This window comes from Protopterus annectens, chromosome 4.part1 (assembly GCF_019279795.1).
Source record: "Protopterus annectens isolate FY-2018-M chromosome 4.part1, PAN1.0, whole genome shotgun sequence".
Classification (NCBI taxonomy): domain Eukaryota; kingdom Metazoa; phylum Chordata; order Ceratodontiformes; family Protopteridae; genus Protopterus; species Protopterus annectens.
In genome coordinates, this window is record NC_056734.1 from 544,997,530 (window position 1) to 545,022,037 (window position 24,508).

The window sequence follows — 24,508 nt, forward strand, 5'->3', positions numbered from 1 at the left end:
ACATTGGTTCCTGGAGAATGACCTCTGGGGGCTAGAAAACTTGATTCCAACAGTAGAAAGGGTCTTCCCATCCTTCTCTCTGTGGGTAAGAGTGTCTCTAACTGATGGCCCAAAAAGAGAGGAGCCATCATAAGGGGCATTAATAAATGACACCTTAAAGGGTTGTCCAAAATCACATAGCCTCATCCAGGCATGCATCCTTAGGGAAAGTCCTGAACTAGCTGCTCTCTGTGTTATGGGAGATTAAATTAATTGAAGAGTTGGCGACAGATAATAGTCAGCTTGGGAGAAACTTTTTTAAATTCCTCAGCAGACATGGACTCTGAGAGAGAAGCTAACAGCTCTTTGACCAGGCCCCTCTGAAGCAAAATGAAATGAGCCAGATAATTTAATAACCTGAGCGTAGAAGTTGCCGAGGTGTAAACACACTTCCCAATTCTGTCCAACGCTCTAGACTCCTTGTTCGGTAGATGGATATTGGCAGTTTCTTCTGCAAACTCTTTCTTGGTGGCCACCACGATAGCATCAGCTACAGGGCCCTTATTCCAGTATTTCCTGTCTGCAGAGGGCACTAGAAACCTATCAGGTTGCTTGGGTAAGGGCTTGATGGTGTCCAGTTCCTTCCATGCATAGTGAGATACTAAATCTACCAGGGCATCCACTGGAGGGGGGGGGTCACCCAGGACGTAGATGGTCCCTGTCTGGAATGCCTCCAAGAGAACCTTTCTCAGAGGAAGGAGGTTGTGCAGACCACCCACCTCTCTGCTTCAGGAAATCTAAAATGTCTCTGAAGGAGACGTCTTCAGGTGGGGCTTGGGGAAGGGGGATCTTCCCCCTCATCGAAGTCAGTATCTTTGGTTAAAGACTCCAAGGGGGAGTCCACATGCCTCTTTTTGCATGTCTTTTTCCAACGAACTTCCTCGGCTGGGTAATCTGGGGAAGTATCAGAAGAAGGGGATCCCTCCTGAGCAAGGAAATCTTGGAGGCCACCTGGGACAGGAAGACTTGCTAGGACGAGAGAGATTAAGGCCTGGATCTGACAGAGGTACAGGGGTGGACTGAGGAACCTGTCTGATCGAACCTCCAACCAAGGAGAAAGCCCTGTCCAATATGTGGAAGGTCGAAGGACCAGGAGAAGCCCTTTCCACTTCCCCAGCAGCCGAAACTACCGAGGAAAATGGGCAGAACTCACACCAGATCCAGGGCCCCAGAAGGGATCAGACCCGAGCTATCAAGTGCCGAAGTGCCCAAGAGATGGGATGGCTCTGAAAAGGACGAAGCTGATCCTAGTCCCTCAGACCCAACACAGATGCCACGGCTCCGAGACTCACTCTGCTCCAAAAAAGTTGGAACGGAGATTGTCAAGGGCATCCTCGGTGTCAGGGAAGGGAGCATCCTCTGCACTGAGTCCAACATGCATGGTAATCCCAAATCCCATAGCTCCGACACTGGGTCATGGATTGGAGAAGGAGTCCTAAAGGAGTGACCTGGGTAGCTGAAGGATCTGACAGGGGACACAGCCAAGACTACCTCTATCTTGATCTGGGCCTTAAGATACCTCCTCATCATCTTGTCCATAGCTGCCTTGGACCAGCTTCTTGAGGACCTGGAAGAAGCAGATGAGGGGGGCTGGGAGTGCTTTCACTTGGAGAACAGAGCCGGGGACTTCGTTGAGGTCCTAGGATCCAAGAGAATAGGATCTGAAGTTGGAGTCGAAGAAAGTGTTGGAGAAATGGTAATAATCTCCCCCCAGACCTGAGGAAGCTGTAGGATCTGAATGGGAAGCTAACTTCTGCGGATCCAAAGGAGTCGAATCCGCAGATTTCTTAGACTTCTTATGCTTGACAGAGTCCCTCAGGGAGGCAGGAAGGAACCTCTGTTTAGACTTCTTAGGAGTAGAGGAAGAAGCCAAAGAAGGGATCTGAGCGCCTGGAGCCAAGGAGAGAAGAAGGCCCCTGAAAATAAATAAATTTCATCTGTCTGCAAGGGCCTGAGGATTAAAAGCAGCACAGAAGTAACATTCTGCTTTTGAATGATCGGTGCCCAGGTAGTACACACACTCCTTGTGGGTATCCTGACTGGGAATTTTATGCCCACAAGAAGTGCAGCATTTGAAGCCGGGAGCCAGTTTGTCAGCCATAACCAAAGAAAGGAGCCTGCCAAAAATAACTGTTAAGAACAGGTAGGTCTAGAAATATAAACAGAATTGAACTCTAACAGACTGCAAGATCAACCTTAAAGTGTAATTGTAGCCTAACAGTAAATTTAGACAAACAATTTAACCTAGTCTACATATGTGATTTTTTTTAATAGGAAAGAAGAATGCATAGACACACACACACACACACACACACACACACACACACACACACACACACACACACACACACACACACACACACACACTACTATAGAAGAAAAGGGAGGAAGAAATATAATAGAACCACTGACAAATTTGAAGTGAAAGCTATCAAAATAGTTAACCACACTTGACAGTACAAAATCCGCGTCTGACTCACTGAGCAGCAAACGAGATCTGAGGTAGTTGGGTGGATGCAGGGCATTGTGGGTATAAAGGAGGAGCTTGAGAGTCAGATCCAAGTCTGTGGAATGTGGCCGAGTAGGATTCAAGGGTCAGATCTGAGACCTTATCTTGAGAAAGAATGAAGGAGACAACATCAGACTACAAAGTTAAGCACAGTGACATATTTTATTAACAGGTGTGTGTGTGTGTGTGTGTGTGTGTCTGTGTGTGTGTGTGTGTTAGTTACATGCCGAGAGAATAAATAGGAGTTCATATGGTAATCTGGTAAAAGCACATTCCTTGCAATACATGGGTGTGCTTAACCGTGACAGGGCTTTATGTGACAGTGTCAATGTGCAGTTGAATTAAAAAAGGGAGGGATAGAAAAAAAAGAGGCCAAGGTTCCGTTGCTAAGTTACCAATGACAAGATGTTACTTAAAGCATCTTTGAGAATTAGTTTAGTACTGTTTTATGTCCAGGGGAAAGGCAGCATTATTTGACTATTTCTGAACTGGGGAAAACAGTATAGCAGATGACCACAAAAAACTAAGAACCACATAAAACTCAAATACAAGCTTCCAAGTGTGGCATAAAGAAACAGAATCAGCTGCAGTAAATAAACCTCCAATTTTATTGGTAAAACAATTAAGTGCTTTTGTCCAGTTTGGACCACAGACTTCTTCAGAATTAACAAAATGAAAAACACTACAGGTTAAAATAACCTCCACTTAAAATCACGTAACCTGGGAACCAATCACCTCTTTAGAAGTTTAAAAAATCAAGTACATTCCTTCCGGACCACACACACCATTTGAAAAGATACAAACGATTCGCAATGTAACACTATATAAGTATATATGTATCAAAATATAAAGTTAAAGACATGCCAATACCTTAACCCTCCAAAAACAGTTTATTTAGAAAAATAAATTAAACTACATAGGATCAGAGCTTTATAATGCTGGTGATAGACTCATTTTCATTTAAGCCAGGATGTATGTAGGCATTTAATGTAATCTGCCACTTCAATTATTTAGTCACAATTAAATCACACCATGCCCCCCCCCCTCCCAAGTATCCCTTTTAACCATATCTATCCCTATAAAGTAAAAATTGTGCCCTGGAAACTTAGTTATATGTTTTGAAATAGAGTTGTTTGTATTTTGCTTCCTAATATCAAGCAAATGCTCATAAATACAGTCCCTAAATCTTCTCTGTGTCTTACCTACATAAAAGCAATTGCATTGTTGACACAGTGCTAAATAAATAATTCAACAGAATTACAGCTGCAATGAAATGCTGTTTTGACCAAGACATTGTTAGCTATCACAGAAGATGTAGGTTTCTAGCAATGCCATATGGTTGCTGCTGCAGCTGGTCTAGCTACATTACTGGATGAAACAGCTACAGAAGCATAAACCCCTCCTTGCAAGGCATCAGGGCACAATGATGGTAGACTTTAGAGGGAACTAGGCAAATACACTCATAGTTGTTTACTTAATGATTAGGACATTCCCTAGTGTCATCATCCCCACCAGTCTGTAAGGATCTTGGCAGACTTACCCCTTCTTGACAGTATGTGGCACTGCTGAGATCTCACCACTGTGCGGAAATGGTAAATTCCTGAGCACTACTGTAATGCAGTCTCCTACAACACAATACTGGATCTGTTTGATCACATGTTTATAGGTGTTTACTAGGCTAACGACCACAAGGGACTTTTTATGCCTAGCCATGCATTCCAAATCTCTGACAAGTTCTGTTACCCTTGATAAGTGTAAGTAGGGGCTTGGGAGATGAAACACTTACAAGCAGGGGCCTGGGAGAGGAACTATTTATAGGTCTATTACAGACATAGGTGCCAAAGCAGGGATGAATTTTTTGTTCCCCATCCAACTGTCCAAGTTACACATGAATTGGGTTAGGGAGGAAATCTGCTTCACATGGATAGGGAGCCTGTTCCAGAGACAGGGTAGTCTCTGGGATATACATGTCTCTCCAGCAAGTCCTATTTATATCATAGATATGTTTTAAGTCTTTAGAATGGGTAATTCTGATGATGGTTGTTTTGTGGATATGCAGGAGGTTCATCAGAGTGGGGTTTGACAATGCCCTGTATGCCACGCATAGACCTCTCCTCAACAGCCTGTAAGACACAGAATACAGGGATAGGGACCTTGAGGCAGTCTGGAAAGGACATTTTATTTACGCTCTATATTCTTTTAGTGAGGAATGTCTGTGGATGTTCCAGTTGTGGATATGCCTAGTTAGGTACATACCAAAGGAGGCATTGTGCTCAATGATAGTCTGATGAATGCCAAATACAGTGGAACAATAACTTCCTTGGACCTAGATGCCATACCTTTACTTATAAATTGTGAAACACAGAATAATTTCCTCACTACTGTAGATGTGATGGTTAAAGGTTAGATTATTGTCTATGTGTGTCCCTAAGTCCCTGACTACTTGGTCAACTCTAAGGGGTGTGTTATCAATATGATATTTACCAGGGGTGGATGACTTCCCTAAGGATACCATTATGCATTTCCTGGCATTTCATTTTAGTCCATTGCTCTGACACCAGCTGTTTGCCTGTGCCAGCCCTTCCTGGAGAACATCTGTGTCCGTGTGGGATTCAATAACAGCTCCTAATTTGCAATCATCTGCAAATTTAGTCAGCCAGACACCACTGACATTGGCTTTGACTTCAGAGAAGTAAATGCCAAAAAGGAGCAGTCAAAGGACCGATCTCTATGAGACTCCACTTGTGACTGGCCTAGTCTGTAGAAGTGAACATCCCAATTCTAATTTCCTGGGTCCTGTCTGTGAGCCAGTTGGCTATCTACCGGGTGACATATGGATTTGTATCTAATCTCTTGAGTTTGTCAAAAATACCTGAGTGTTTTATTGCGTCAAATGCCTTGGCCAAGTCAAGGTAGGCAGTGTGAACCATTTTTCCCTCATCCATTGCTTTGGTGACCTTCTCAAAGAAGTCCACAGGTTGAGTAGGCATGACCTACCCTTGATGAAACCCAACTGGTTGGGCCCAGTGTCTGGCGGTTTACTACATCGTTGTTGATCATTTCCATGACAATACTTTCCAAGGCTTTGCATATAAGACTAGTGAGACTTATGGGTCTGTAGATGGCCTATCTTTGTGCAGAGGGATGGCTGTTGCTGTTCTCCATTCATGAGACAGGAAGCCTGTTTGGGGGATACAGTTAAATAGCATTTCCATAGGGCTTGATAGGTCATGTTTCATGCTACTTAGAAGGGCTGGGAGGCCTAATTTACCTAAAATTTGGCTTTGGTAGACTATTTGCACTCTGAGTTGTTTGTTTAGTTTGATGACAGTGCTCCTGCTGGGAGCTGCATGTCTTAATTGTTGCCATTACTTTCTTCCTTCTGTTACACAGCCTATTGATTTTGTGATTCCAACAGCGTGGCTTGTTTTTTTTGAGTTAGTTCTGTACTTCTTCCTGGTGGGTACAGTTGCCTCCATGCAGCTATTAACATGCTTGTATAGTGTCTCTGTGGACAGCTCTGCATAGGCAGCAGTGTTCAATTGGATAGTCAATTCTTAGTGCCATAACAACTCTGTTCTTTTTAACTGAGACTTTGACCATTTGTCATGCATCCGTGTAAATATATGCATGTACCATAAGCATCCTGCTACAAACACTTACCTCGGACAGCTGCTGGAAAAGGGTTTGCAAATTTCTCCACATACTCAGACTCTGCTTCAGACTGATTTTCCTTCCCCCTAAAAATAATCTGAACAGCACCCTAAAAATGAAAAGAGCTTGTTTTCAGAAACTTTCAAATTAATTTGCTGCAAATGACAAAACAGATAAAAGCAGAAAACAATTTGCAACTAATATCTTCTGTAAGCAGTAACGTGTGAAAAGAAAAGTGTATCCACTATCAAGATTTCTTCTTTGCTTTCACATATAGTCAGGATTTTAAAGATGTGCACACTCAAAAATATTTGAAGCTAAGCTTGAGATCTGCCTATTTTTCAAGTTTTCTCTACCTCAGTTCATTGTTTTTTTTCCATTATTCATAGTAAGAAAAAAAATTTAAAAAGTGAACCCTTGCAAACTTGTTAGACTCCAAAGGATCAGAACTCTAGGCCAAACCAGAAAGGAGATTTGTAAACACAAAGACAGCATCCTAAGACTGTGAGGAGTGCTCCATGACAAGGGAGCACAGGTTAAGTACACCATGCTCTGCCTCAGCTCCTGAAAATGTTCAGAGTAAAGGATTCTAGGGACCCTGGACTAAAAGGGACAAGGACAATACAATTACAAGGGATGTAGACTCAACCATTCTTAAGAGAGCTGTGTGACCAACCCCCTCCCCACTGTCCATGTCACTCCTTGACTGGTCTGAAGGAGTCTTATCCTCATGAAGGAGAAAGGAGAAGTGGCCCTAACTCCACAAGGGTCTATTACCCAAAAAAGGGGGAAAAACTACAATGAGAAGATCTCTAAAGCAACAGCAATGGCGGGAGGTGGAACAATCTCCACAAAACAAACTGAGATCTCCACAACTGACCTGCTGAGTCAAAAAGGAGGGACCTGTGAGTATACACTCAAATATCCATGAATATAATACTGGCCAAGTGCAGAGCCAACATCACCACAATGAGAAACACTGTTCACCCCAAGGTGACAAGGCAGCCATGGAACAGGAAAGCTCATTTTGGTACTGGTGAGACTCAATAAATCAGGCTCTCCACCTAGTACCCTGAGAAGGTGTCTACACAAAATGGAGTGTAAGACCCCTGATACAATCCTGACCCACAGGCCACCTTCAAGGCAGGAGGGGATTATGGGACATCAGGAAGGTGGAGGCATTAGGTAGGTCAACAGGAATCTGAACTGCTTAATGCCAAAGCAACTTTAGATAAAGTTCTGCCCTCAACATGGGCAGGGACAGTAAATAGTGGTAGAAGAAACAGATCTCCTATCTCTGACACAAAGCTTCCACACGGCCACTCACTCTGAAAAGGCTGCAACATTAAAGAGTCCCAGGAGGATGAAAAGAGATTGCCTAAAGGAAGGAAAGGGGGGCCAAGAAGGGAAACCTCTTCTCTTGACTGAGGAAGCAGTCACACCACAGAGGCTCTGAAAATTGAGGACCTCCCAACACAGCCATGTCTAAGGTCTGTAAGTGAATCCTGTGAAGGAAGAGAAAAGAAATAAAGGGGGAATGGACCCCTTGAGAGGAGGGACAGTCTGGAAAGAAAGGCACAGTGTCCCTTTCAAATAAGAAGAAGCAGTCTCTAAGTATTCACCAAGTGATAGAATCAGAGTCTGTTTATCCATACTTTGACTATGAAGGGGGCTTTGGGGAGGCTAACCCATGTAGGGTGCTCAGGGGGAACCCCCCCCCGTTACCATTCCAAAATAGTCCCTCTGAAGTTAGTGAGGGATTCCCTTCTTTACTCAGAGCACCTAGGTGCTTAACCATAAACAGCATCCAGTTTGCTGAGAAAAGGAAGAAATGAGAAGCTACTGAGCTTTGTGCCAAAGGCACTTGTGGGCTCCTCTAGAAAAGCAGGATTACAAAATATGAGTAGCAAGACCCAGCAACACGGAATAGGACTGCCCTCGTCTAAGAAAGGCATCCTGCCAGGATTGTGATCCCTGCCTAAATAGTCTCATCTTGCCAATGTGGGCATCAAACAGGAGGGCCCCCAATTTGTCTCCAGCCAGGGACACCCCTAACTTTGCCCACTTAGTTAGACACACAGTGGCACCCTCCACCTATAGCTATAGTTATAGTGTTCACTTCATACAACAGACAAGAGTTCAAAAGTGTGGCTCCACTGAGACCACTGTGGACAGAGTATCAAACAAATCCACTGCAATCATCAGACCAGGAGCGGACTGAGATACACCAGCAATTGTTCAAGAGGAAATACTTGAACATGAAACGGTGAGGAAAGGGATGAAACTTAGGAATTCCCAATACTATTCTAGCATGTCCAAAGGTCAGTTGTCAATCTCCTCTCTGGTCCAGCTTGTGAATCTGGGAATCTTGAGGCAATGTTACAACTGCCTCATGTACACAGACAACCCTCTCCTCCTCCCAACAAATTCCAACACATGTGAGAGATGCAACCATATAGCCAAACTGGAGGCTAAGCTCTCTCAACTCAGTACTGGCGTAACCAGTCAGGAGGAGAAGGAAACCACACTCACTACAATTCCAGTCTCACATAGACCTACCACAACAGCAAACCAAACACATAAACACACAAAAACATACTCGGAGGCTCTAAATAAAAATCTGCCTAAGCAGCAGGGACCTCCAAAGCAGACACCCAAGCAACCGCTACCCCAAAACAAAACACGTGCAACACATAGCTCACAAAGCCAGTGTGCCGAACAGTCACAGCCCTTAAGGCTAAACAACACACCTGATACACTTGTAATAGGTGACTCTATCGTCAGGCATACTGACGTCCCGCTCACCAGGCTGAACAAGGAGAAGGTCACGGTGAGCTGCCTGTCGGGCGTTAGGATCCGCCACATAACACAAGCACTCAGGTCACTCCAAGGCAAGTACAAATATGACTCAGTCATTGTCCATGCTGGTGTGAATGACCTGGGACGTACCTCCCTGGACTACATGAAAAGAGACATAGAGGAGCTCTCTGAGCATGTAGCCCAGGTCGGTATGACCCTGACCTTGAGTAGCATCTTACCCTCACCAAGAATGATGCCACAATATGAAGACAAGATGATCAATTTCAACAACTGGCTTAAGTATTGGTGTCATTCAAAGGGGATCCAATGCCTGTCAGCCTGGGATGACATGCTTGACAAGCCACGGTGCTTCGCTAGGGACGGCTTGCACCTGTCACCCCTGGGCTTTCGGATATTGGCAAAGGCTCTTGCTACCCCCATAGTGCTTTCTTTAGGCAAGGCTCAAAAGACAAACCCACCTCCATAGGTATCACAAGGGATAAGAAACTAAGAGTAATGCTACTCAACGCCAGAAGTCTAAACCTCAAGATGCACGCACTCAAAACTCTCCTTAGCATGGAGAACATCGATATCTGTGCAGTAACAGAAACCTGGTTCAAGGCTCCCAAGAGCACCCCAGCACTACCAAGTTATACCTCATACCATGCTTTTCGGCCCCAAAACTTGGACCGAACCACAAAAGGAGAGGGAGTATCAATATTCGTCAAAGATACCCACACCTCCAGGTTGGTGGCACAGCACGAAGCATCAGAGACTATCCATGTGCAACTAACAGTGGGTAAAACTGCCTCCCAGTTTATAGCCTGCTACAGACCACCCTCCCAAACCCAGGAACCCCACTCGGCCTTCCTGAGAACACTGGAAAATATGAAGGTCTCTCCAAACACCATTATACTGAGCGACTTCAACTACCCAAACATAGACCGGGAGCATTACTCTAGCTCCAACACCCTAGCCCAAAGGTTCCTAGAATTTATAAACTCAAATGCTATGGAACAACTTGTTACCACTCCCACAAGAGGGGAAAACATACTGGACCTGATCATCACCAACATGGGGACTCTATGCTCCAGACCAGAAGTGTATCCCTCACTGGTAAGATCAGACCATAAACGAATCTCACTGGATATTCACATCCCGACCCCACCCCCTGCCCAGAAAACCACAGTGAAAAACTTCTCTAAAGCAAATTTCACACTCCTCAAAACCGAGGTGGAATCCTTCAAAGCCCCGGGCCTGTGGAAAATACGGCCCAGAACGCAGAATCCTTTATAAATGCATTCTATGAACACCTTCAGGAATGCATGGATCATGCAATCCCAAATAAAACCAAGACCCAATCCTCCAAAGGCAGACGTCCTGTCTGGTGGACCCCAGCCATAAACAAACTATACAATGGAAGGAGGAAGCTACTACTTGATAGAGCAAAATCCCAAAAAGGGAAGGCATCTCTGATCAGTATTAGCAAAAAACTACGGGCACTCATAAAATCATCTAAGGCCAGCTTCGAGACAAAAATTGCACAGGACACTAAGGATAATCACAAGGCTTTCTTTAGTTATGTTAGGAACCTGGGTGGGGATTCCCAGATATGCTCAGAATTAGTCCAAAATGACAAAAAATACACAGAACCCACAGACATTGCCAACATCCTAGCTGACAGGTTGAGCGCAAACTTCTCCCCCCCTCTCCACCAAAAGGGCAAATATCTATCCCAGCAGAGTGCTGCCCCCCTGACATCTCAGATGCTCAGGTAAGAGCCGCCCTCTCCAAAGCAAAAAACACAGCATCAATGGGACCAGACGGTGTCCCGAGCTGTGTCCTACATGAACTACAAGAAGAGCTAAACCCAAACATAAAACTACTGTTCAATCTCAGCCTTACTACAGGATATGTACCCAAAGAGTGGCGTACAGCAACAGTGGTCCCTCTCCACAAAGGTGGTGCCTCAACGGATCCTGGAAACTATCGCCCCATAAGCCTGACTAGCTTGGTCTGCAAAGCTATGGAAAGGATCATCATGGACCTCATAAATAAAGATATTGGGGACCTACAGACACTGGATCCTACCCAGTTCGGATTTGTTAAGGGCAGATCCTGCCTCTTAAACCTGGTCGATTTCTTTGAAACAGTTACCAAGGCCATTGACGAGGGGAAGGTGGTCCACACAGCCTACCTGGACCTCACAAAAGCCTTCGATACAATACCCCACTCAGGCATTATAGATAAGCTCACCAGCTTAAATATAAATCCCTATGTCACTAGATGGGTTGCAAACTGGCTCAAGGACAGAACCCACATGGTTAGAATTGCTGGAGCCATGTCAGACTCCAAACCAGTTACAAGTGGCGTCCCACAAGGCTCAGTCCTGGGACCTCTCTTGTTCGGTATATATTTCTCGGAGGTACAGGCCAACACGGAAGGACTGTGGCTGACCAAGTTTGCAGATGACTGCAAACTGGGCGCCATAATCGACTCTCCAGCCGACACAAGCATCCTCCAAAAGGGCCTCATAGAAACAGACAACTGGTGCCAGAGCCATGGCCTCAAGCTAAACGCCGAAAAGTGTATAGTCATCCCCTTTGGCAAAAACAAAGTGCCCACAAATTACCACATAGGTGGTAATCCATTAAGTACAGAAGAAGTAATTAGGACCTGGGGACCCAAGTTGATAGCAATCTCTCATTTGACAACCACGTGGCCAAAGTGGTTAGAAGAACATTTTATATAGCCCACCTAATCATGAAGGGATTCACATCTAGATCAGGGGAGGTCATCTTGCCTCTTTACTCATCCCTCATCAGGCCCATAATTGAGTACAATGCCCCTTTTGGGATGTACCTTATCAGACACCTGCAGCAACTGGAAAGACCCCAAAAGTACCTCACCAAGAGGATCAAAGGGCTCAAACAGATGCCATATGCTGCCCGGTTAAAGAAACTCCAGCTCTACTCAGTGGCATACCGCCTGCTCAGAAGCGATTTGTGCCTGACGTATAAAGCCATGTCTAACCCGGAATTAATGGACATGCTGCACCTCAGAAAATCCAAATCCCATCGAGCTACGCGCTCAAGAGACTTGAACCTCAGCACGGAAATAAATAGGACATGCTGGAGGGACAGATTCATAACCCAGAGGCTCCCTTCACTCTGGAATAAAATCCCAGTCCAGGTTAGGCAGAGTCTCTCATTGACTCTCTTCAAGAGGAATCTTGATAAGTGGATGGGAGATCGTAGGTTTACCCCGGGTATCACTTCTGTGTCACTGTTAGACAGAGGCACAGTATACTAACCTTGAAAAAGGGCATAGCAAAATTAATTTAAAATGGGTGCGAAAGCCAAACACACTCTGGCTAGGCTTATAAATGCCCTAGGGCAGATAGCCTAGTATGAACCTATGAACTTAGAATGATGAAGAGCATAGCTAATAACCCTAAACCCCAAAATGGCAGATAGAACACCCCCATGCCATATTCTGTCACATTTATTAGTAAACCTATCTAATGGCCAAGACTGCAGGGATGCAGGCTGCCCCCAGAGACCACCAAGAATTTATTAAAACCACATAGATAAGATAAAATAAGAATATATGATAAAGTGATGACTACAAAAATATTTAACATTCCAGCGCTTCTGCACTGAGCCTCCAAAGGGTTTAAAACACATTAAATTCCACCAACTATATAAAGAATAATAGCAATGCAATTAAAATCCTCCAGTTAGCTTCATCATTCAAGCCAAAATGACTGAATACCCTAAACTTTAAAATGCACTTAGCTTTGAGTTTTATATCCACAGATCTGCCACCTGCAGTATTTAAAGCAATAAGTTTCTTAAGTACACAAGCTTTCAATTTTTTTAACATTATGATGTGCTGACCAAATGTGTAGTTACAGAATTCTGTTTTCTTGCTTTTAACATATCTGATATACTCGTATATTTTGCATTTAACTATTCTTTTATTTTTCCCAATGTATGTTAGTTTACATGAACATATTATAAAATAAAGCACTGCATTAGTTTTACAAGGAAAGGAATCTGCAGCAGTTTGGAACATAGTAAGTACAATATGTTGGATTCATGTTTATTCATAGTTTCAGCAAATGTAAAAAAAACTCAAAAGTAGCTTTCTGAAATTACCTTCAGTGAACATTAAAAGATTTTTTTTGCTGGGCAGCAAACCCGCCTGCACCTCCATGTGGGAGGACCCCTCCACCCCCAGCATTATATATACCAACTCCGAGTTTGCACAACAGTGGAGTAAAATGCAATTTTCACTGTTGACAAAAGTGGTTTTGATGAATTGCCTTTGATTTCTTTGTGCTTGCTGAAACTGCCTTTCACAAGATGACCTGCTCCCTAGAAGTTCAACATTCTTCAAAATGAAGCTGCAAATATTACATTTACCACAGCATTCAGGTCTCTTAAAATAGTTATGCAGCATTAGATCAGCAATATTTTACTCCCTTTTAAGCAATACATAAGGGATGGTACTATTGAAGAAATAAGATATAGATCCCCTAATGAACCATTTCCAGTGTTTCTGCATTAAAAATACTTTGGATATGAAAATTCAAATGCAAATAAGTATGTATTTTATTTTGTGTAAATCACTTTCTAGGCTTAAATGCAAGTACAGTCAAAGAATCAACATCAGCGTGTCATCTCAGTGACTGTTACAGACATTAAAAGGCTTTGGACACATCCTGTTTCTCATACCCTCTTCTCAACAAGTACAAAGTTCATAAATCTGACCTTTCTTAGAAATACTTCCACCTACTGCTGGCCCTTATTGCCATCAAAAATCTCTTAAGGGAGGATATAGTATTGGAAAGATTGCCAAGTGGTTCTATATTAAAAATGATGAGGCTATCTGTCCTCTATACAGTTTAATTTGAATTGCTCTTGCCTCACACCCCTCAGCTTAATTTTAAAAACTGTATTTTCTGGTGGTTTAAATGACATGTAAGGACAGATAAATCTATTTTGTGTGAAATATACGAAGAGCCTCAAACTCTGTCTGTGTCTCCCTTGCACAGCAGTAATAGGCCATCAATGCATTTAAAATAACTGATTCCCTCTGTCTTGAAGATCTCAAACATATACATACTTTCTGCCCCCCGTAATGCAAAATACAGACTGACATGAACAACCCCATACACATTCCTCTAAACTATCAACAAAAATGCCATGAAACAAAAACTATTTTTAAAGCAACAATGGCCCAATAATACAGCTGGTAACAGGAAAATACCTTAAAAGTAGTATAGTACTTAAATTCCCTGTTAGTGAGATATGCTTGAGTATAGACACACAACATCAATAGATACTCAACAGTATCCACTTCAGCAGTTTGGGTCCTTCATTTTGCCCAGCAGGTCTTGGAGAGGTGACGTGAAAAGCATAGTTCAGTTAAAGACCCTATGACCCATCATGGCAAAGAAGACCTTCTTATCCAGTCTGTTACCCTCATCAGCAAACCTGTCTGTTGAGTAAGGGGATGGCTAAGGTCTCCATCAGAAGCTGCTCAGAAGTTAGACAAGGAATAACAGTACAAGATGTCTTTACAGAATCAGAATGAGTACCTTTTTTAAAGTAACATCTTCAAAGGATGGCTCCAAGAGAGGACAACCAGGGCAGCAGAGTGAATGGACATAAGATAAAGTCTACAACTGCCCTCAAAGAGGTGTCAAAGATCTGCGAGAAGGAGTGAACATCCTGGTTTTGTCCATATCAAGAAGGAAGAATACCTCCTCCGACCCCAAAAGAAGCATGCTGGGAAAGGGGACTTGCTACCCTCAAGCCACAATACAAGGTCAGTCATACTCCAGCTTGTGCAAACCTGAGTGTAAGTACCTGATTAGCAGACAGCTGCATGCAGAAGGTGGTGCTCAGTGAGGACCGGCCTATGCTAAGCATGGCACAGTTATCTGACCAAAGTCCCTAAAGATGAACAGCTGCACCCATGGCTCCCAGAAATTACAGACAGTCCAACAAGTACTGAAACTCTTGCGGCTAAGTCACAGAATGTGGTGTAGGCCCACCTTTGGGACTCCTTCCCTATTACTACAAGCTACACGCTCTAGGGACCTAAACCTTGTCATCACAATAAACAGGACATGCTGGAGGGATAGATTCCTGTACCAGAAACTTCCCATACTCTGGAACAGGCTACCCATCTATGTCAAGCAAAGTTCTTCATTAGCACTCTTCAAGAAAAATCTTGATGAGTGGATGGGAAATAGGAAATACACCCCGGGGATCACTTCTGTGTCTTTGCTCGACAGTGGCACAGGAAAATAACTTTCTTTGGTGGCGTAAGCCAGGGAACCTTGTTGGCTAGGCTTACGTAGGCCCTTGGGCCGATAGCCTAGTACCTACCTATGAACCTATTAGGTTAACCAGTTCAGATGTGGTAAGAGTAATGTGCAAACAGATAAAGCCTCAGCTCTGGGTATTCCTGATCCACAGATGAAGGCTCCAAGGGTTATGCCTTGTGATTAGAGTGGATGGTGCTAAGGCTGTGCCAATCAGGCAGTGGTAAGACTGTGAATACCCACAAAGAACTTCAGCCAAGGAAGGATCACAGACAATACCTCTCCCAAGTCTTAATTCCCCTGCTGCTACAAGGGATAGAGACAGGATCAAATCCCCCAGTCATGGCCAATTTCTGTCATCTAAGGTGTCTGAGAGGTCACAGAAAATATGGGCTTACCTTCTTGCTGGACAAGGCCACAAGCAGTCCAATAGGCCAAATCTAAGACAAGAAAAAAAACAACTCATCCCTTGGATAAGTGGAGAAGGATCTGCCATTGACAATACAAGGACCTTCCTTTCACAGTAAATGGCCACAAGAAGCTAGAAATAACTCCCCTCTCCAACTACCAAACCAAAAGGGAATGCAAATACAGGATCTTTCACCAATGAAGCAAGGATCTAGACAGACAGACAGAGAGCTTGTGGGCACAGGGACCGCTGTTGCAAAACCTTAGTCTGTATCTCATCTTCTACTGCCCTTCAGGATAGCTTTTCTGCAGTTTTTCTTTGCTCTACTAACCTCATTACCCAGGTAGTTGGTCATCTTCATGGTAGAATTACTTGTGATAGCTGCCTATATCTTCTATCAGTCCTTACTAATCACACACTTCACCATCTTTTCCATATCTAACATCATATTCTCCCCATTTTGTTGCATTCTCAGCCATCTTTCTGGTCACTAATAACAAACCTCTCCTGCTTGGATTTCCCCATCTACCACACACACACACACACACACACACACACACACACACACACACACACACACACGCACACACATGCACACACACACACACACACACACACACACACACACACACACACACACACACACACACACACACTTAAAAACATATTTGACTCCCTTCTGCAAACCACCACTCTCTTATGAGTCCAGTCCCTGTCCCATGGTAAGTCAAAAATCAATCCATGTTGTCCAGACATATGCAACTGGAACACTCACAGAAATACCTTACTAAAAGGATACAAGGCCTAAATAATATGTCTCACATGGACTGACTCAAACCCTGTCACTATACTTGGTATCCTAAAGACTGCTGAGAGGTGACCAGTGTCTGGCATACAAGGCATCCTCTGACCCAGTACGGACGAATCTACTGCATATCAGCAAGTCAAATGATCTATGGAATGACCCCAGTTATTCTCATTAGGAGTAATGTATAATTATCGGGATGGATAAAAGCCTCTCTAACACCAAAAGAGATAGGTGAATTCAAGCAACAAAAGGGAAATTGGTTAGGCTTAAAATGGCCTGCAAGGGCAACTAGCCTAGTACTTGGCTATGACTCTATAAAAGCTAACACTTAAGGAAGAGCAAATATGGGTGCGTTTCTCAGGAATCTGTCTTTTTTTTTCCCTAAAAATACGAACCCTATGTGTTTTACTTTGCATAGTTGATTGCTATAGTTTAAGAGTTAACTTAAGCGAATACTATCTAGCCGGTTTTATCTGAATCAATCTGTTGTCCTCAGTAGCCACAATACTTTAACACACAACCCACTTTGGCTTTCCTGTTAATCCCTTGCTCTGCATGCTACGGGGCTGTAGGCCACATTTGTTTTCATCTTTACCCTATGTTCTGAAGCTCTATTACTGTAGTCAGGTGATACTCCTTTTTACTGACTGATTACTTTTGATTACTGGAAAGTCCAAATGGACTCAGGACCCATTTTCAATGGAAGCCCAGGGTGAAAAGCTCCAGTACAATACAACTGAACATTGACTACAACCTCCAAAACAGATACTGTCTTCATCCTTATTCATCTGCTTAGCAAAATTTCCCTGTTGGTGTTGAGTAATTATAGATGCATAGAATTTAGAAATGTGTAGTAGTATTTTATGAGATGTATTGCCCAGCTATCATGCTGACGAGTAGAAAAACTTCATAAGACATCCGCTATTAAGGTGTAAAGCTTTCCTTCATACTTACAATTTTCCATTTCTACTTGCAGATTCTCACAGCATGTAATCTCCTGCCTCACAGACCACCTGCAAAATGCACAAGCTTGACTGCAAAAATTGAAAAGTGAACAATAAACTTGTCTAAAAACAGAAAAGTTGTTTATTTCTTATAACTGCAGCCTGAAAAAAAATAGTACTGTAAGATGTCCTTTTTGATCTAGAATTCTTTCTTTGAAGTAGCAGGGTGCTCTGGGAAAAGTACAGCTTGTAATTGCTAGTGGGTTAAGGTAGCCATCTCAGCTGTGCTTCCTCCCTAGCTAACACCTTCTTCAAGAATAATTTCTGCCTTTTCTGTGATTCTGTCCATGTGTAGTGCTGGCCTAAAGATCCTGATTATATGACCTGGTACTGCCTGTACCTCAGTTGTAAACAACCAGACATTCAATTAGTTACCACAGTCTCTCACACCTTCTTTTTCTAGTTTGAAAACAAAGGCTCTTTACATACTCTCTAAGAGGGTTACAAATTGCTTTTTTGGAGTCAGACCTACAGTAGGGTGGGGGCAAGCCCATTACACTCAGCTTAGCTTCACTCCCCTTCCTACCCCCTAATTCCCACCCCCATCCTCACACTAAATTTAAATTCCACCTTCCACACCCCAATTACTACTGAACTAATCAGCAATAGAGTCCCCAAGCCTTCCAATAAACCCCTCCAATCAAAGCAACAAAAATATAATCACTCAATCTCTCCCCACCCCTTACTAGATTCTCCCACACTCCCTCCCACTTTGCCTTTTCCTTCACCACCACCAATGCACACACACACACCCATAACCCCCTCCCACTTTACTCTTGCTAGCACCACATGCAAGATACTAGAAATCTCTTCCCTCAGCCTAATTATTATGCTATAGGCTCAGCCATGTGGCAATACTCCCACTTAATTTCAACTCCTTTTATTGTTTCTCCATCAACACTCTTAAATCAGTCACATGACATCATCCCCACACTTCCTCTAACAGAATAACCCCCATTTGTAACTACTACACTCAACACTCCAGTACCTAGACTCCTCCTTCATCCTCTCTCTGCTAATCTCAGCATCTACCCATTATGATAACCTCTAAATTTGAGAGATCTTGTATCACCCCCTGCCTCCCCCCCCCGGTCAAAATCTTTACTACCTGTTCCAATCATCCAATCCTTAACACCAGTCCTCTCTGGTCACATCACTCACCCAATATACTTTAATCACATTTTCAACCCCCTCTCTCTATAACTATTCTCCTCAAGCTTGCTCTTTAATACATAACCCACTTTTTCTCCATATTCTACTCAACTACTTTCTTATCAATCAAAGTTTCTTCACAAACACATTTACAGCCAATACCCTACTGACTACCATGTTTCATATATCACTACTATTTACATTTCTCCTTTTATCACTCTCGACAAACTATCATCATACAGTCAGAAAAATAATAATACCAGACCACCTCTCTTGCACCCTTTCCAACTTCCTTAAACGCATTCACTGCCATCTCCCCAGAACAGTACAACTCCAGTTTTTCTTCACTTCAAAAAAAAAAAAAGAAAACGTACTATTTACCTACCTGCAGTACCCATAAAATCATACACTCTCTCCAAATCAACCCATTACATTAAGCCCTTGAATATTCTACTCATTGGGGACATCCGCCACAATCCAAGTCCAACTATCAAGCAGTCCATCAATGTCTTGCATATTAGTCCCACTTAAAGTTGTCTATTAAAATTAAAAGCTTTAGAGAGGTAACACTAAAACTGCAAGAAATATTTGGATCAAAGCTGTGGAGAGCACCCCAGCCATACCAGATTACTTATCCTATCATACTTTCAGACCCCAAACCGTGAGCAGCAAAGCAAAAGGAGGTAGAGTTGCAATATATTTAAAAGATATACACACCTCCATGCTGGTCAAATAGTATGATGCACAGGAGACACTCCAGGTGCAGTTAACAACTGACCACACCCCTATTCAAATCATAGCTAGTTACAGGTCCCCAACTTGGACTTGAGATGCCCATTCCACCTATCTGGACCTCTTCGAATCTATCAAGACTCAAACCTTTACCCTGATCCAGCAACTTTAACTATCCAACCTTAGATTCGAGGAAGTACTCATGCCAAAACACAAATGCCCAGAGATCCCTTGATTTTGTCAATGCAAATGCCTTGGACCAGTTGGTCGACACGCCCACAAAAGGTGAAAATATCTTGGACTTGGAATTAACCAACATGAGTAACCAGTGCTACATCCCTACAATGTCATCATCCCTGGTAAGATCCGGCCACAAAGCAGTCACTTTCAAAGTCACCATCTCCCCCTAAGCACCCCCCTTCTAGCTAGGGTTAAACAAAAAAATTCTCCAAAGCTGATTACAACCTCCTGAGGAAAGGTATAAACAGCTTCACAGCCCCCTCCCCCATCATAGGAACTGTCACATATGTCCAAACCTACACCAAAGTACTGTATGAGCATTTATATAGCTGCATGGAATCAGGAATACCAGATAGGACAAAAATCATCTTCCTCAAGGAAGAGTAAACCTGTCTGGTGGACATCTGCAATAAATAAACTCTATTACAAGGAAAAAATTGCTGTTCAGGACCAAGAAGGAGCAGGTGCCTAACTGGAAGCAATCTCTCCTTAGCCTGAATAGGCAAATAAGAGTACTAATGAAATCATCCAAAGCAAACTTCGTGTTCAAACTGGCCACATCTATTAAAGGCAATCATAAGGCCTTCTTCACATATGTCTGCAATCTCAAAGGAAGCACCCAGACCTGTTCAGAACTGGTGGTCAAGGACACCACATACACAAATGCCACAGATATAGCCATCCTGCTAGCAGACAGTTTCAGTGAAAAGTCCTCCCCATCAGTAAATCAGGACATCCCCAGTACCTGCCTCCTTCCCCTTATCTCTAGGGAGCAAGTCATCACTGCCCTCTCAAAGGCAAAAAATATAGCCTCCATAGGACCCGATAACATCCCAGGCTGCATCCTACATGAACTCAAGCAGGAACTTGCAGCACCATTAGGCACCCTATTCAACCAAAGCCTGAGTACCGGCTTCGTCCCAGCCGACTGGAGGACAGCCACTGTCATCCCTTTGCAAAAAGGTGGAGCATCCACCGAGCCAGGAAATTAAAGACCCATCAGCCTAACTACCCTAATCTGCAAGGTCATGGAGCAGATTATCATGGACCTCATTAACAAGGACATTGGTAACCTCCAAATACTCGATCCCAAACAGTTTGGCTTTGTCAAGAGAGATCATGCCTGTTAAATTTGGTCAACTTCTTTGAGACAGTCACCAAAGTTATGGAAGAGGGGAAGATGGTAAACACCACTTAACTTAAGCTGGTCAAAGCCTTTGATACTATTCCCCACTCAGGTATAATAGATAAACTCTCACAACTAGGCATCAATCCATATGTTACCAGACGGGTAGCAAACTGGCTCATTGATAGAACTCACCTAGTCAAAATAGGGGAAACCACCTCAAGCAGTAGACCTGTAATGAGCAGTGTACCCCAGGGATCAGTCTTGGGGCCTCTGTTGTTTGGGATATACTTTTCTAAGGTGCAGCCCAAAACTAGTGTGCTATGGCTGACCAAGTGTGCAGATGACTGCAAGCTGGGTGCTGTCATCAATTTCCCTAATGATGTGGACATCCTCCAACAGGGTCTCACCCAAACAAATGACTGGTGCCAGAAACATGGCCTCAAACTGAATGCCATAAAATTCATCATCATCCCCTTTGGGGAGAGAGCGACGTTCCCACAAATTATCACATTAATAATAAGGTCCAAAGCACTCAATCCATCGTGAGGGACATGGGCACCCAGGTTGATAGCAAACTGACATCTGACCACAATATTGCCTCCACTGTATGGAAAGCTTTCTACATGGCCCACCTCATTAGTAAGGGTATCTTATCTAGGGACAAAGTGATCATAACATCCTTGTATTCATCCCTTATAAGACCTTACAAGTTCCCACAAATTATCACATTAATAATAAGGTCCAAAGCACGCAATCCATCGTAAGAGACATGGGCACCCAGGTTGATAGCAAACTGACATCTGACCACGATATTACCTCCACTGTATGGAAAGCTTTCTACATGGCCCACCTCATTAGTAAGGGTATCTCATCTAGGGACAAGGCGGTCATAACATCCTTGTATTCGTCCCTTATAAGACCCATTATTGAGTACAATTCCCCTTTCGGCATGTACCTCACAAAGCACATGCAGCAGCTGGAGAGACCACAGAGGTTCCTCACCAGGAGAATCCAGGGCCTCAAACATCTACCCTACACAGACAGGCTAAAAGCCCTGTCCCTCTACCCAGTTTTCTACAGACTCCTCAGAGGTGACTTCTGTCTGGCATACAAAACAACCTCAGATCCAGCCTTGATGGGACTGCTGCAGATCCGCAACTCAAGATCCACTCGAGTAACCCACACGCGCAACCTCAACCTGGTCTGTGACATCAAAAGGACTTGTTGGCAGGACAGATTTGTGTCCCAGAGACTCCCCCTTTTGTGGAATAGTACCTCATTAACCCTTTTTAAGCACAACCTGGATAACTGGATGGGGAACAGAAAATACACCCCTGGGATTCCACCTGTGTCCCTGCTAGACAGTGGCATCAGGTGTTGACTTGTTGAAACATGGACTAAATTCTTGGCTAGGCTTGTTAGGGGCCTCAGGGCCAATAGCCTAGTAACTTCCTATGATCCTATTATCCTAGTATGATATGCATTTTTTTAAAAAACTGAATATAAATGCAAATAATATCACTCTTTTAGATGTATCATAATTCATATTTTTATACGTTGATCAGATTCTTAGCTGTTTATTCATTTACATAAATATACTGAAGTTTTATATGCGTTTAGAATGTGGTACACAATAAATTTTATCATATACCTTTAAATGTACTTTGAATGCATCACTTGTTATTTCACAATGATCATGTGATCTTGATCAGGAAATTTAAAATGTGTCAGTTTGTTTCTCCATTATCCAATGAAGTCTGTTATGGAATAAAAAGAGCTAATCTCTACAAGTTGCTGTTGCTACATTTCTGAATTGGAATACACATTTGTGAGTTTGTGACTGGTCGGCATCTCTGCAGATTCACTGCTTTTTTCTTGTTTTTTAGTAACACAGCCACCATAGCTTTCTTCCAAGATGTTTGTGCTTTCCCTCCTTTAAAATACTGTTAAACAAAATTTTCCAGACCTTTTTCACTTTCTTCCCTCTTAATTTCCAAACTTTCACAGGAATACCATCTGTTCCTGCAGACTTTCCTGAAGATTAATTATACATCACTGTTTTTATCTCATCACCTCCTATCTTAACTGTTAGTTAAGCCTCGTCTATCTGCAACCATGGCATAATTAAGGCTTTCATAAATATTACCATTTGTACTCTTTCTTGATTTTTACATTTCTCTGCTTTATACACACTTTTACAACATTTCTGGAATATCTCTAAATCCTCTACAGCATCTCTAGTTATTTTTTCTTGTTATAGGTTCCTTAAATTTAGTGACAACCCTTTCATCATTATGTTGCCTATGTCGTTGTGCTAAAAGTTTTGTGCTCATATTTGTTATGAAAAAATAGTTGCTCAACTGAAATCTTTCTAAACTCATACATATTATCCAGATACTCCTTTATTTTCTCTTTAGCGCTCTGCATTTGTTCCTCCTCTCGTTCTGTGAAATTCCCCTTATTCTGCAATACATTTAACTTTTGTCATCCCCTCTAAGTAATTTCTATTACTTCTTAACCATGTCTCTTATTTCAACCCTATTTTATCCCAGTCATTAGCTATAACTTCTGAAGATATTTCTACCTTCCCTAATAATTCTTGAATAATTTCCGCTACCCATTCCTTAAATTCCTCTAACAAGTAGGTGGGAAAGCACCAGTGTCTTATTTTTGCTTCATTACCCTGCATTTTTGTCTTAGTTTTTACTGCTGCATGATCAAAAATAGTTATTGGATGTGTGTCAAAACTTTCAATTAAATGCACATGTTCCTGTGAAATATAATTTCTATCTAGTCTAGCACAGTTATTGTACCTCAGGAAATAATATGTAAATTCTGAGATCCTACTACTGAATTCACATCTTCCATACCAAATATTTTCATAATTTTTTTCAGAAATCTACCCTTTTTTATACTATCTCTTCTAGATTTCCCTGATACAGTCTCAATATCAGAAATCAAATTCCTGTCCCTACCTATAAATAATATACCCTGTTGAAAGCTGGTTATTTTCCCCCAACTTTTCTGAAGTTCCATAACAGCAGTTTTTTTAAAGTGAAATATAAATACATGCCATTGTAATCCTCCTCCCTTGCCAATACCCCTTACTACAACAAACACATGATTTTTGCCTTTTTTCTATTCATCTAACACTAATGGAGCCCCTTTAGCAGTTAGCATAATTACTCCCCTTTTCCTCTGTCCCCAATAAACTGCAGAATATCCATTCTGCAATCCTCTCTTTGGCAAAATCATATGCTAATTTCTTTCCAAATGCGTCCCCTGCAGCATTGCTATTTGCACTTTCTTAATATAATTCAATACTGTTTCCTTTTTATATATACTAAGGCCATTCACATTCCAGGATAATATGGACAGCATAACCTTCATGATAAAAAGCTGTTGTTTCCATCTGTTATAAAGGACAGTTTTTTTGAATGTGTATTTCCAGCTTCTGTGCTGTATGCATGTGCTAATGTTTGGCTGGCTGATCTTTTGTACAGTTGTTTCTCTTTCTCTTCTCCATTTGAACCTATGTCACATTTTCAAAACTTTTTGTTTTAATGAAAATCCTCAAACAAAAAACTAAATACAAAACACTCCCATCTCCTATTAACTTGGAACAAACACACAAAACTATGTACCTCTTCAAAACATGAAATCTAACTCTCCAGAAGGGAACAACTGCCCCAGTCT

General features: G+C 42.5%; 1 protein-coding gene across 1 annotated transcript in view; it reads right to left on the reverse strand.

Moving 5' to 3' along the window:
* The window catches only part of PCCB (propionyl-CoA carboxylase subunit beta), a 1,126,289-nt gene that overhangs the window by 21,003 nt on the left and 1,080,778 nt on the right, over positions 1-24,508 (reverse strand). Inside the window, exon 14 of the mRNA XM_044070351.1 lies at positions 6,212-6,311. Within this exon, the coding sequence (XP_043926286.1) occupies positions 6,212-6,311 (100 nt within the window). The remainder of the gene's footprint in view (positions 1-6,211; positions 6,312-24,508) is intronic.